Source organism: Rhinoderma darwinii, chromosome 2, assembly GCF_050947455.1.
Source record: "Rhinoderma darwinii isolate aRhiDar2 chromosome 2, aRhiDar2.hap1, whole genome shotgun sequence".
NCBI classification, from domain to species: domain Eukaryota; kingdom Metazoa; phylum Chordata; class Amphibia; order Anura; family Rhinodermatidae; genus Rhinoderma; species Rhinoderma darwinii.
In genome coordinates, this window is record NC_134688.1 from 295,720,908 (window position 1) to 295,735,115 (window position 14,208).

General features: G+C 40.0%; 1 protein-coding gene across 2 annotated transcripts in view; it reads right to left on the reverse strand.

Moving 5' to 3' along the window:
- Window positions 1-1,946: 1,946 nt before the first annotated feature.
- The window catches only part of CUEDC1 (CUE domain containing 1), a 197,138-nt gene continuing 184,876 nt past the window's right edge, over window positions 1,947-14,208 (reverse strand). For both annotated transcript variants that reach the window (XM_075853480.1, XM_075853479.1), the window contains exons 8-11: window positions 9,890-9,983; window positions 8,748-8,806; window positions 7,879-7,951; window positions 1,947-6,353 (exon numbers count right to left, since the gene is read on the reverse strand). In XM_075853480.1, the coding sequence (XP_075709595.1) occupies window positions 6,347-6,353; window positions 7,879-7,951; window positions 8,748-8,806; window positions 9,890-9,983 (233 nt within the window). In that variant the 3' untranslated portion in view covers window positions 1,947-6,346. The remainder of the gene's footprint in view (window positions 6,354-7,878; window positions 7,952-8,747; window positions 8,807-9,889; window positions 9,984-14,208) is intronic.

Sequence of the window (14,208 nt, forward strand, 5' to 3'; positions counted from 1 at the left end):
TACACTGTGTTTGTAACAAGTGGTTAAGCTTGAGAAAGACCCTATGGGTCGAAACGGTGATTTTTTTTTGTATAACAAAATAACTTGATGCTGTGGTCTCTCCTACTACTACTTTGCATCCGAATACATTCTGATAACGGAGATACCAGTGAGAGCAGATAGGAGCACCAACAAACCAAACAAATACTGCTTTGTAACATGCTCCAATACATCATAAATAATGTTACAAGCCAATTAATGCCGAATTGCAATTTTGGGGGGGTTCATTTATTTATATTTTATATGGTTTATAATGTCTTTTTCTCAGGTCATTGTGTTTACACAAAATTCGATATCAAGGGTATATCATGACAGCTCATGGGTCATCTCACTTCATAAAAAAAAGGACTGCTCAATATTGTCATCACTGTAGCCTGTAGTCTTGGAATCTGGTTAATTGTGCCACCAAATCATCATCTGATCTGTAATAATATGGCCATAACCTGTTGCCAACCGAGCCTAAGAATTGACAGTTTATAGAAGATATGAAATCAACGAACAGTCACAAAAGGTCAGTAATATAAATATTTGATTTTATTAAAGTATGTTTTATACATTAACACAACCTTTTTATAACCCAGTATTTCATTACAAAAGTTAAATTGCAACAGTTTGAGTTATACTTCAAGATATCGATGTCACGATATTACAACCAAAGCATGAATTCTATACATCAACTACCATGGAACCTTCTCATTAATAAAGATAGAACTAATGAGCTCTAGAGTATCTTATGGGTTTTTCCTTTAAAGGAATTGTACACATGTATATATATATATATATATATATATATATATATTTATTTATTTTGAAGAGACGGACTAGGACAGGCATTTCTCTATAGCTCTGCCTAGGTGGTAATTTTTAAGACTGGGTTTAGATTATCAATAAGCCTGCAAACTTTCAGAAAAGTTTAACTATGACGGTTTTAACTTATCCATCTATGCTAAAGGTAAAACATAGTATTGCATATTTTAGCAGAAATATCAACTTCTAACAGAAATCTGATCTCTACCATTTTTGTACATGTATCTTCTTTGAAGGCCCTTTAAACTAAAAGAAAAACGAAAAAAAAAAAACTGCCTTGTATAAAAGAAGTCACAAGTAATATGGTCAAATAAATATCTGTGTGGGTGGCTTCATTGTTTGATAGACCGAGCAATGTTAAAGCAACATCTGAAAAAGATTAATAAAATAGAACATACATACAGGTTTGTAACAAAACAACTACAATCAGACATTAAATTGATTAATTTATAGGATATTAATGCATGGGTCAGGGTGCAGTTAATAATTAGTCCAACAAACATTAAAGGTTTACTAGTCCTTTAAAACTGTAAAGCAGTTTCCCAAAGGTCCTCAGGGCACCCCTACCAAAAATGGTTTAGAGAAAGACAGAAAACGGCTGAAAACAAGAACTACACTCTTAGGATATGTTCACACAGTGTTTTTTGTAAGGCAGAAAACCGGGGATTCCACTCCAGGAGAAGCCCCTGACATCTCTGTCCATTTATGTATAGTGACGTCGGGGGCTTCTCCTGGAGCCGAATCACTGGCCACCACGCGGGCAACACTGTGTACGGGGATTGCGCTTCAGGAGTTGCTGATGGTCATTTTACTGTGAGTGGGGGGGGGGGGCGGATAGTCTTCAAGTGGTTTCCACCTCTGAGCGCCAATTTAAATTAATAGGAGGCAGAAAATACCTGTGGTGACCGTTTGGAGTGCTTTTTTGCATTATCTTCAACGGCTTAAAAAAAACAAAAAACGCAAAAAAAAGGTCAAACAACGCGGTCAGTTCAAAATCAGCTTCAAAATTCCTGAAGGAATTTTGAGGCAGGTTTTTTTTTAAATGTACAAAAACCGCTGTTTGAACGTACCCTACGAGTGTAGTGCTTGGTTTTAGCAGTTTTCTGTCTTTCTCTAAACAATTTTTGGTAGGGGTGCCCTGAGGAAATTTTATTTTTCCAGTGGTGCATCGAGACCGAAAGGGTTAGGAAACTCAGTAATAGGCTACAGGAGCACGCCGGCCTACGCAAGGATCCCGTCGTGGAGCAGCTCAGTTCATCATTTGGGGGCACTGTCTACAAGGGGGAGGTGGGGGCTGTATGGCACAATCTACAAAGAGGTGGTGGGTGATTATGGCATGGTCTACAAGGAGGCTGTATGGCACAATCTACAGGGGGGCACTATGTACAAGCATTATACTGTGTGGGGGCCACTAAGCGGTCATTATACTGTGTAAGGTTACTACAGGGGGAAATATACTGGGTGTGGCACTTTTAGAGGACAAAATACTGTGTCCTTGAAGGGGTTATAACAGATTATTAAATATTATTATTATACAGTATGCAGGGCACCAACGGGGCATTATATTGTGTGGGGCACTATATAAGGCATTATACTTTTTTTTTATGGGCCTTTTTTTTTTTAACATCGGGTGGGGCGCGGAAAGATAATTTTGCATGGGGCGCCATCTATCCTAAGGCCTGAGTACAGGTCCCTGTTCCTCCACTCAGCACACCCGCAGTAAGGAGAAGTTTGTATGGGGCAATGGTCAAGCATGCGAACTGCTACTTCATACAACTCTTTGGGAGTTACAGAGACAGCTGAGCTCTCTTACTGCATATATGAGAAGTGTGAATTGTGGGGAAACCCTCCATTTAGGCTGGACTGACACAGCCCTGGGTGCAGTTTTTAAAGCATTTTTGAGCCAAATCCAAAAGTGGATCTAAAAGGAAAGAAAAGTATAATGGACTTATGTTTTCTTCCTGTTTGATCTACTTTAGGGCTCATCCGCACTAGATGGAAATGCTGCAGAATTTCCGTCAGGAAACTCTGCAGCGTTTATGCAAGATAAATTGACATGCTGCAGATTTAGAATCCACACTGCAGGTGCAGCTTGTTGATTAGATTTGTACAAAAGCTCATCCACTTTGCTAATACTGTAATATTCTGCAGAATTTCTGCAGCTTTTCGGTCCCGTGTACAAGAAGGACAGGTTTTTTTTTTATGGGTGCACTTTAAATTACCAAAACTAACTTATATGGACATGAACATTTGAAACAACTTCTGCTAATCTAATAGAATACCTGATATAGACCAACTTCGTGATTTACCTTCTGTTAAAATGTAGTTTTATCCATGAAAATTCTATGTGAAGTTACTGCCACTAGGTATCTCCTTTCCTGTAATCTGCTGTCCACCCACTGTTGTCAAGCAAAATCGGTCCCTAGTTACAGACGGACTACAGGAAATGGGGGTCTGTCTCTTCATTGCCTGCCTATACAAATCTACGGTGAGGGGAGGAGGGAGCAGGGAGAGAAAGACATGTTGCCCATACAAGTCTGAGGAGAGGGGAGAGCAGTAGGGGGGGAGCAGTGAGAGACAGACACTGCCCATGCAAGTCAATAGAGAGGGGTGGGGGGGAGCAGGAGCAAAGTGAAAAAGACCCACGTGCAGCAGCTGCTGTATGATCTCCTCTATGCTGCTGCAGCTTCTATATATACTGTATGGTAAAGTATTGGAACACACCTCTTAAGCATTGAATTCAGGTTTATAAAATCAAGTACCTAGCCATACAGTCTGCCTTTACAAACATTTGTGAAAGAATGGGTCATTCGAACGAGCTCACTGAATTTCAGAATGGTACTATAATAGGATGCCACCGTTGCTACAAGTCAGCTTGTGTTATTTCTTCCCTCCTAGATATTCCACGATCAACGGTGAGTGGTATTATTGCAAAGTTGAAGTGTTTAGGGACCACAGAAACTCAGCCACGAAGTGGCAGATTAGGTAAAGTTAAAGAGTGGCGTCACTGAGGCGCATAGTGCATCAAAGTCGCCAATGCTCTGCTGACTCAATAACTGCAGAGTTCCAAACCTCCTCTGGCATGAACAGAAAAACTGTGTGCCAGTAACTTCATGGCATGGGTACCCATGGCCGAGTAGCTGCATGCAAGCCTTACATCACCAAGCACAATGGGGCACAACTGGACTGTGGAGCAGAGGAAACGTACTCTGTGGAGTGACTAAATGACGCTTCTTTATCTGGCAGTCTGATGCATAAGTCTGGGTTTGGTGGATACCAGGAGAAAGTTACCTGCTTGACTGCATTGTGCCAACTGTAAAATTTGGGGGAGGAGGTAAACTGCTATGAGGGTATTTTTCAGGGGTTGGCCTAGGCTCTTTAGGTCCAGTGAAGGGAAATCTTAATGCTTCAGCATACCAAGACATTTTAGACAATTGTCTGCTTCCAACTTTGTGGAAACAGTTTGGGGAAGACCCTTTTCTGTTCCAGCATGACTGTGCCCCAGTGAACAAAGCAAGGCCCATAAAGGCATGGTTAGGTGACTTTGGTGTAGAAGAACTGGACCGCACAGAGCCCTGACCTCAACCCCATAAAACACCTTTGGGATAAACCATTACTGAGATAGCAAGCCAGGCCTTCTCGCCCAACATCCGTATCTGACCTCACAAATGGATGAAAGAGCATAAAATTCCCACAGAAACACTCCAAAATCTTGTAGAGAGCCTTCCCAGAAGTGTGAAAGTGGTTTTAGCTGCAAAGGGGGGACCATAACCATATAAATGCCTATGGATTTAGAATGGGATGTCAGAAAAGCTCCTGTAAGTGTAATATGTAGGTGTCCCAATACTTTTGTCCATAGAATGTATGTGATAGAGATAGGAGAGCAGCCTATAGAAGACATGATATCCGTTTAGCTCCCACCACTAGCGCAGAGACGACTGAGAATTAGAGAAAGAGCCTGCAGGGGGGAAAACGGCTAAACAATACAGAATACAAGTCATATAATGGCCAGAAATAGTGTTATGTCTCTTATACATACATATGACAACTTATTCTAAAAATAGTTAGGTACGCTTTAACTATTTAAACAAATTTTACCTTGCCACTTTATTATGCACCAACAATGATCAATTCTGTCATACTTCCAAAGTTCTTAAATTGCGATGCCTGGGCACTACAAATTGTACATTCGTTATTATTATTATATGGGGTTTTTTTGTTTGGTTTTTCAAACAACCATTAATACTGCAAATTTACATATAGAGGTTCGACATCAATATTATAATGTTATTTACATACATTAATTATACTGTGTTCATATGCATAGCTAACTGTAACTGGTTAGTACCTGGTCTTTTGAGATCAATCCTGCTGCAAGATTTTCATGAAAAACAGTGAGTAGTAATGATTTTTTTCTTTTTGCCAGCAGTGTTTTTAGATTCAGGCTAGAAAAGGTTCGCTAACAAGTAATATTTGCAGTCCAAAACTATTTTCAAAAAGCAAAATCATGAAAATGCAAAAATACTTTTCACCTACAAAATCGGAGTTGATACTAAACTGTAGTGACACTTATTGACTTTTATTTTAATGACTATATCAAACGACTGTTCAGACTAACAAATTTAAAAATCCCAGTAACTGCTGATTTTTATAAAGGACTACACTACCAAAAGTTAAAAAAAGCATAATCTCTAAACTCATGACTACGACTGATGAATAATATCATATCAGTAACTATGCTATGTTGCTGGCTATTTTTTAATTCAGCTCTGAATAAATCAGACATTGAAATAATGTTTTAATACATTTTAGTCCTTTTGGAGCCTAAGAAACCAGACAATGTTGATTATAGATACACAGTTTCATTAGGTAGACCTAAACCGCTCTTCACACTTGCGTTTGCAGTGCACATTGGACGTATATACCTCCAACAGAAGCCTCGATTATAGGATGCCTCCCTAATAGCGTAGTCGACTACATTACGTACCAAAAGGACACTCTTTTCACATACATCTGGTTGATAGAGCCCTATGGACACATTTGGTGTATACCTTGGGAGCATTTCCCAGAAGAGATAATAGAGCCTTACCCAACCAATCTACGTAGGGCGATGTAGATTACATACAATGGCGTCTTTAGGGCAGTTTTATTGCAAACAGAATATTAAACCGCTTGTAAGCATATACGGATTATACATACTTATTTGTGCTGTTAAACAGAAACTTCAGTAAGAGGATATGATATTATTCAGAAGGAAAACAAAAAATAAATCAGTACCATTTTAAAACACACAACTAATTTTAAAGCCGTATGTTACTAAAGAGTCTCTGAGATTTGACCATTATCAAAAAGTAAAATATGCGATTAAAAAATTGTGCCATAGATATATATGCATCTTCTACCAATAATGGACTACGCTGCAATAGATAGCCAAACATATAATTTTTCATAGTCTTCTTCTTATCAGTCAACCAGGTCCATGCAGTATGTTTGACTAGTTTTATGATCTAGAATAATAGAAAAGAAAGCACATGTATATACATAAATACATACTGAAATTAAAGCAATGCTGTGTTCTAGTCAACGAGAGGTAAAATATATGCAGCTCTTCTGGCATTTCATTAAATACTTGTATTTCTCAGGAAATATCAAAATTGGCGCCACTTCTGGAAATGCATGATTAAAATTCACAACTGAACGTTACCAGCACTGACTGGACAGTGTAAGAATGTGTAGGCACATGCCCCATTAACAAGGGCAATGGTAACACTCAATTGTCAATTTATTTTTACATTTCCAGGAGGAATAATAGATGAATGGCCCAATGTATAGTTCGAAGGAGAGAGAGAATCCAGAATTGCTATTACATGGGGAATGCAAGTATTTACTACATTAACATCAGTTAGCCCCCTGTTCCATCAGGAAACTTTTTTCAGAAGCCAAAATACCGTAGCATAGCCTGCTATAAAACGGAGACCTGACATTTCAGTATTCAGGTAATGGCATTTGGCGCAGTTTAGCTTCCCATTCTGCACCAGATGGTTGACCACATGGCTTCAAACACTAGAGGCATAGTTCTACATCCCCTGCACACACATCATTATAAGGCTAGTAGGTACTTTAGTATTATATCCAGTGATAATAACCTTCTGAAATATTATATACACGTTAGATGATTACATTGATGAAGTCTGTGATCTTTCACTTCCACTGATTTTAACTCCAACCCCTTTGGCATTGCTCATAGGTTTCTACTCCTGAACGCATGACACAACATTCTAAGCAATTTGCCATTGAGCTGAATGATCCTTTGCTTAGACTGTTGTGTCAATCCTAGACCAGTACTAAACAGGTATGACTGAACTACGGAGCTTTTTCCTTTTGGAAATTAGAGGTGGTTCAAGATCACAGACTTTATCAATGTGATCTTCTCGCATGTATCTATAAAAGCCAGAAGTCCATATAACCTACAGACAGTTCCACAGATGTGCAAAGCAGCTCTTGAAACAATAATGAAAAAATAGTGATTCCAGCATACAAACGTAGGAACATAAAATCCTATAGCGCAAGATGATGTTGAAAGCGATGAGGAATGATTACAGAAAAAATATTGGAAAATTGTATGAAAACTTAATTCTACAAAAAAGAACATTAATTTTCTGAAACCAGACAACCCCTTTAAGGACCAAGCAATTTTATTTTTAGTTTTTTCACAGTCCCATTTTAAGAGTTTTTTTATTTTTCCATCGATGTAGCTCTATAAGAGCTTGTATTTTGTAGGGCGAGTTGTATTTTTATGGGGTACATATAATTTATTGATTAGCTTTTATAAATAATTTTTTTGGGGGGAATGCAAAAAAAAACTATCATTTTACATTAACTTTATTTTTTGGGTCAGTACGAATAATGTTGAAAAATTTTGAAACCAAGAAGCAAAAATGAAAACTTAGACACAAACAAGATATAAAAGAGGGAAATAAAAGGCAGTATAATAATTTGATGCTAAAAAGGTAAAGAAATACGAAGACTAACTTTGATTGTCCTTCTTTGTGGGTTTCTAGTCCTTCATGGTTCAGTTGTTTTAGCCTTCCCTGGACATCTTCATCTGACCAAATAAGAATAATACATACATCTGACTAAGGGAAACAATTTTCTACTTATATTTTATTATTCATTAATTAACATAGTGAAATCTTCATGATGATACAAGGGTCAACAAGGCCAAAATGCTGGTTAGCGATCACAGAACAATTTAACAGAAACTCCCATTTTGGAAGCATCAATCGTTTAGGGCTAAAAGAATCAGGCATCTTTAAGGTGTATTCAAACCGAATGGGTTTTTACGGAGATTTGCTGCGGTTTCCACGCTAACTGCAAAACCATGGTAGAAACACATACATTTTTTGGGCGCGTGGCAAAACCGTACTGTGTCAATACATCCTTAAGGTTATGTTTCTACAGGGCGTTTTTATAGTTTCCACAGGGCGTTTTTGCAGTTTTGATATGCTACCAATTGCGTTGAAAAATGCATGCATTTTGCCACGATTTTGCAATGTTGTTTTGCTCATGCAGCTATTGCAGGTGCAGCACATGGTTTCAATGTGCTTCCAGTGTAGTAGCAGCACGGCCAAAAAACGCATTGCAGTATCGTGACAAATATTGGTAAAATGCATGACTTTTTAAAATGTATTTTTCAAAGCAATTAAGAAGCACATCAAACTGAAAAACTGCAATAAAAACGATGTAAAAACTTAATAAACCTGCCTTAGGGTAGAATGTTACAACTTATGATAAATTAAACAGCCAATTATAATTGAAAGCATTTACTTGCAATATATATGGGGACATTTGTTCCTCTTCACATTACTACTTATACTGCTATTCTTTGAGTTAAGACTCACCACACGAATGTCCTTCAACATCATCCAAAAGATTGGCTGTGGAGGCTGCTGTTCCAAGGCTGCAGTTTATGTTAAGTATAAAACGAGTGCTGGTAGTCTTATTTTTTATGCAGTTTAGTCGTTAATCAAAATCAGAGATTGTAGCGCAAAATGCCCCCCTACTCCGTGCCTTCTATCTTCAGTCCACCACCACAGGTTGCCCCTCTTTACTTCATACCTAGCTGTGCAATCATTGCTTCTGCAATACTCATTTACATACTCCATTAACCTTTTTTTTTTTTTTTTAGACCATTACCCTTTGAAAAATGTCTGCATCAAAAAACTTTTTAAATGGTATAGACCATTTATTTTAGAATGATTAACATAATTTGCACTTTTGAAAAAATTACTTTCCTCATGAAACTTCCATACCTTTCAATGACATATATGCTGCTCAAAAAACTATGGGTAGACTGGCGTTTCATATGCCTGTCTCAGGGGCAGATTTATTAAGCACTGTACGCCATCTGCCGTAGAATAGTTGCAATTTTGTGACTTGTCTTTTTACGTTGCCTTCGCATCTTACTAAAGCTATCTTTATATTAAGACTGGGGTATGAAACGTAAGTGAATAAATCTGCGCACGCCTCTTAATAAATCTATTTAATCTTTCCGCTGGCCGTGCGCCAGGCTCCCATGTCAGGCTGTGGCACATTGAAGGTCCTGACACAACGTCCAGCATCAGGGTGTTGTGTGCTACGTCATGTAGAAGTCCCTAATGTTGCCTGGCATCAGAACCTTGTATGTGCCATGGCCTAATGCAGGAGCTGGAGTAATTATTTTATTTATGGTCCATTGACCACAGAGTGAAACCTATGTCAGCTAGGAGATTGCATAGATTTCAGCCATAAATTTACACCAGTTACTGGCGTAAATTATAATAAATTTGTTAGGCCGCATGTGAACATGCCCCCTTTTTTTTTTACTAAGCTCCGCCCACCCACATTAAAAAAAAATAAAAGAAAAAAGGTGCAAAAGCAGCGTAAATGGCCCAAAAGTCACAGTTTTTCCTAGAAATTGCGACTTGTCGTTTGCGACTTTTCTGGCATAGAAAAGTTAATAACTTCCCCCCTGTGTGTTCTGTAACATTGCATAACCGGATACACTTGGTGCTTGAGCAAATGTTTTCTCCGGGATTTTCTCATCTTGGTTTTCTCTGAAAATGCTCTGGCAATCTCCAACAATGTTTTTCTGGTTGCTGAAACAAAATAAATAAGTAAATAAACTAATTATCAAGACTTCGAGTAAGGGAGAAAGGGGATTTGTAACTGCCATGGTAACATCTATCTTAAACACCGCAAAATTTTTGCATTATAAATTGACATGCTGCAGATTGAAAATCCATACAGAAAGACAAATTTCCACATTTTTATTTGTTGACATCTCAGCCATCTTCCTGCTACTGTAAACGCTGCGGAATTTCCGCACAGAAAATCCAGACGGACATTCTGCAGTGTTTATACTACGTGTGAACATGGCCTAAGGGTTGAGTCATACACAACAGATTTTGTTGCATAAATTTCTGAGACTGAAAATCAGTACAGTTCATCTGAATGGGGTTGTTTCTGCAGCATCCACAAAAGCTGCAACAAAATCTACTGCACATGCAGGGGGCCTAAAGGTACACAAAAATGTACTGTTTCTTCGCCAGGAGGTAACAACTTATCACTAGGTTTTCCAAGAGCTGGACCTGTGGTGATCAGCTGATCACCAGGATAGCTATTTTAGGAGACGTGTTTGTCTTAGGGCTTATTCAGATGAACGTGATATACGTCCGTGCAACGCGTTCAGACAGTCCGTGATTTTCACGCAGTGTGTGTCCGCTGCGTAAAACTCACGACAGGTCCTATATTTGTGCGTTGTTCGCGCATCACGCACCCATTGAAGTCACTTCCATGTGACGCGCGTGATTCGCACAACAGCAGTAAAAACTATGAATGAAAACAGAAAAGCACCACGTGCTTTTCTGTTTACAAATATACAGAGTGTCATAATAATGGCGGCTGCGCGAAAATGACGCAGCCACGCTGCTGACACACAGAGCTGTTATGGACCTTTTGCGCACGCAAAACGCCGCGTTTTTTTGCACACGCAAAACGCACACGCTCGTGTGAATCTGGCCTTAGGGTCAGTTCACACGTTGCGCAAATACTGCATTTATTCCCGCAACAGCATTTTTTTGCGGAAAATCCGCAGCAAATGCAATGGCAGCAAAGTGGATGTGATAAAACAAATCTCGTCCACACGCTGCGTAAATACTGAGCAGAAAAACCGCACAGAAATTGACCTGCGGTGCGGAGTCTTATTCCGCAGCATGTCAATTGTATTTGCGTAAACGCTGCTTATTTGTTGCGGGTTTTCCCCATTGAATTCAAGGGGGAGGTAAATCCCGCAACAAATAGCAGTTGTTGCAGTTTTTGCGGCGGATTCGCAGCGATTCCGCCTCAAAAAACGCAAATCAGAAGAAAAAAAAATCTCATACTGACTCAGAAGTCTGCGTTCCTCCCTCCAGCAGGGCCTCCTGGGATTACGTTCCATCCCATGTGACCGCTGCAGCCAATCACAGGCTGTAGCGGCGGTGACATTGGATGAAACATCATCCCAGGAGGCTGGCCTGGATGACGTCAGGGGGCTGGCCTCGTGAGAGGACGTTTCATGCCATGTGACCACCGCTGCAGCCAAATCACAGGCTGCAGCGGTCTCCTTGGATGAAAAGTCATCCCAAGCGGCCGGCCTAAGCGCTGCAGTTTTCTACAGCGGACATTCCGGGCGGAAAACTGCACCACAGTTTGGTGCGGTTTTTCGCCTGGAATTCCCTGTGGCGCACAGTGCAGATACGCTGCATGCTTTTATGCAGAGTATCCGCCCCATGTGAACGCAGCCTTAAAGAGACAACTGCTTTAACCCTTTCGCTGCCAGGGATTTTTGGACATTTTACACCTCTGGTAGCTTGGACAATTTTCACACTTTGGCATGTACAAATAAAACCCTAATTACAAAATAAATAAAAATCATACTAAGCCCCCACACCCATATATTTTCTTAAAGTAAAAGTATGGCACATTGTAGAAGTGCCACTCAGAAGTGATATAACATTGTACCTGTGTGTATAAAGTGACATTTTACATTAAAAAAAAAAAAATAAAATGCATAAAATTTAGATGAGACCTGAAGCAAAAGATAAGATGCACCACACATCCAAAAAATAAAAGTTCAATAAATAATATTTTTTTTTGACGTGCTGTTGGCAAACATGTCCACCTTCACGTATCTTTGTGACAAACAGGAATATTTAAAAAAAAAATACAAAAATTAAAAACACACATACATTTCCCCATAAGGCCTCATGCATATTTCCATCACCATTTTCACGGCCGTTTCTCACGGATCCGTGTGTCCGTTATGGTATCCGTGTGGTTTCCGTGTGTACTCTGTGTCCGTTCCGTGTTTCCGTTTCAAACAGACGTTGTGCTTCTGTTTGGCTTCGGTGTTTCCGTTAAAAAAAACGGAAGGTATTGAACTTCATTTGAACTTGTCACATGTCCCAGTCTGTGAACTTTGGCACGCGCTGCCGTTGCTAGGGCAACGAATATGTCAAAAACGGACGGCACACGGAAGCCTTCCGTGTGCCATCAGTTTTTTTTACGGACCCATTGACTTCTATGGGCCCCACGGTCACGGAATCACTGACCAAAGAAGGACATGCTCTACTTTTGACGGAACAACGGATCCGTCAAAATAACGGAAGTGTGCATGGGCCCATTGAAATGAATGGTTTCAGGGTGCTATCAGTGACAAAAACGGAAAGCACCCTGAAGGAAAAAACTGAAGTGGGCATGAGGCCTAAGGCTGGGTTCACAGAGTTTTTTGCAGGAGGAAAATCTACTTCAAAATTCAGTTTTGAGGCAGATTTTCTTCTGCCTGCACGCCAATTTTCGTGACGTTTTTCGCCCGCGGCCATTGAGCGCCGTGGGCATAAAACACTGCGAAATACGCTTTCTCTGCCTCCCATTGGTGTCAATGGGAGGTGAGAGGCGTAAACGCCCGAAGATAGGGCATGTCCCTCCTTTTTCCCGCAAGTCGGTTTTTCCGCTCGCGGGAAAAAAACGCCTCCGCCTCCCATTGAAATCAATGGGAGGCATTTTTGGCCGTTTTTGGCACGCTTTAGGGCGCGGTTTCCGCGTAAAAAAAACTGTGTGAACTTCCCCTAAGACTCACATACAAGAAGAGGTTTACACACAAATATAACGTAAAAATAAAAGAATAAGGTGTACAAAGTTCATATATACCACAAACGTCTACATAAAAAAGATCTTGTGCTCTCAAAAACAGTAAAACAGGTGCTTTGCAATATATGGTCTTCATCCACAAATGTGTTTAAAATTTATACTGTATTCCGCAAACCGCTTACTATGCTACAAAGACGCAAAGAATACCGTGTAGAAAAATATAGCAAGATAAATTTATACAGTGATTGTAAGCAAAAATTGCATGAAAATTCAGGTTTGCAAATAAATTCCAAATTCTAGCAGACTCCTTGTGCAAACAAAATGTATTCTGCAAAAAACTATAAGCCCAAATTCACACGAACGAGTGAAAACTCGGATGAGAAAAACGGCTGTTTTTTTACATCCAAGTTGCACCTATGCGGGTCCCGTTTTCACGGATCCCCATAGATTTGAGTCTATCGTGAAAACGAAAGAAAATAGGACATGTTCTATTTTTCAGCAGACCCTTCACACGGTCTGTTGAAACAAAGGCCGTCTAAACTGCCCCATTGAAATCCATGCGTCCGTGTGACGGCCGTCACACAGACCAAATTCAGACGACCATAGTATACGTCTAAGATGTGAGGAGTTCATACATGCAACACGTCTACGTTCATGGGTGTGGTGTGCTAAAGAAACACCAAAGCCGCAGGAATGTGCAAACCAATTTTTGCATGCAAATTAAATTAGGGATTATACAGGTATACAATTTTCCAACCCCCTATAGAAACGCTAAGCACGTTTATTGCCGCTATTTAAAAAAAATTGCAACAAAACCACTCCATTTTGTCACAATTCCCTAAACCAAGGCCCCATGCACACGGCCGCGATTGCGCGCACAGGCCGGCCGCCGACGGCTGCCCACATTTTCGGGCCGGCACGGACGCCCATCTGTAGCGATATGGAATGGTGTCCGGGGCCAATAGATCTGAATGGGTCCATAATTGCGGACCGTATTACGGTCCGCAATTACGGAGTTTTTACGGTCGTGTGCATGGGACCAATCTAATGCGTTAACCAATACAGATTTTTTTTCAGTGGAACTAGTTAGTAACTATCTTTTATTGCGACAGTCAGTGGATGAAATACCTTTCCGACTGAGGGAAATCTTTCCCATTTATCAGAAATGTATTAGACATTCCTCTCTACGGATAT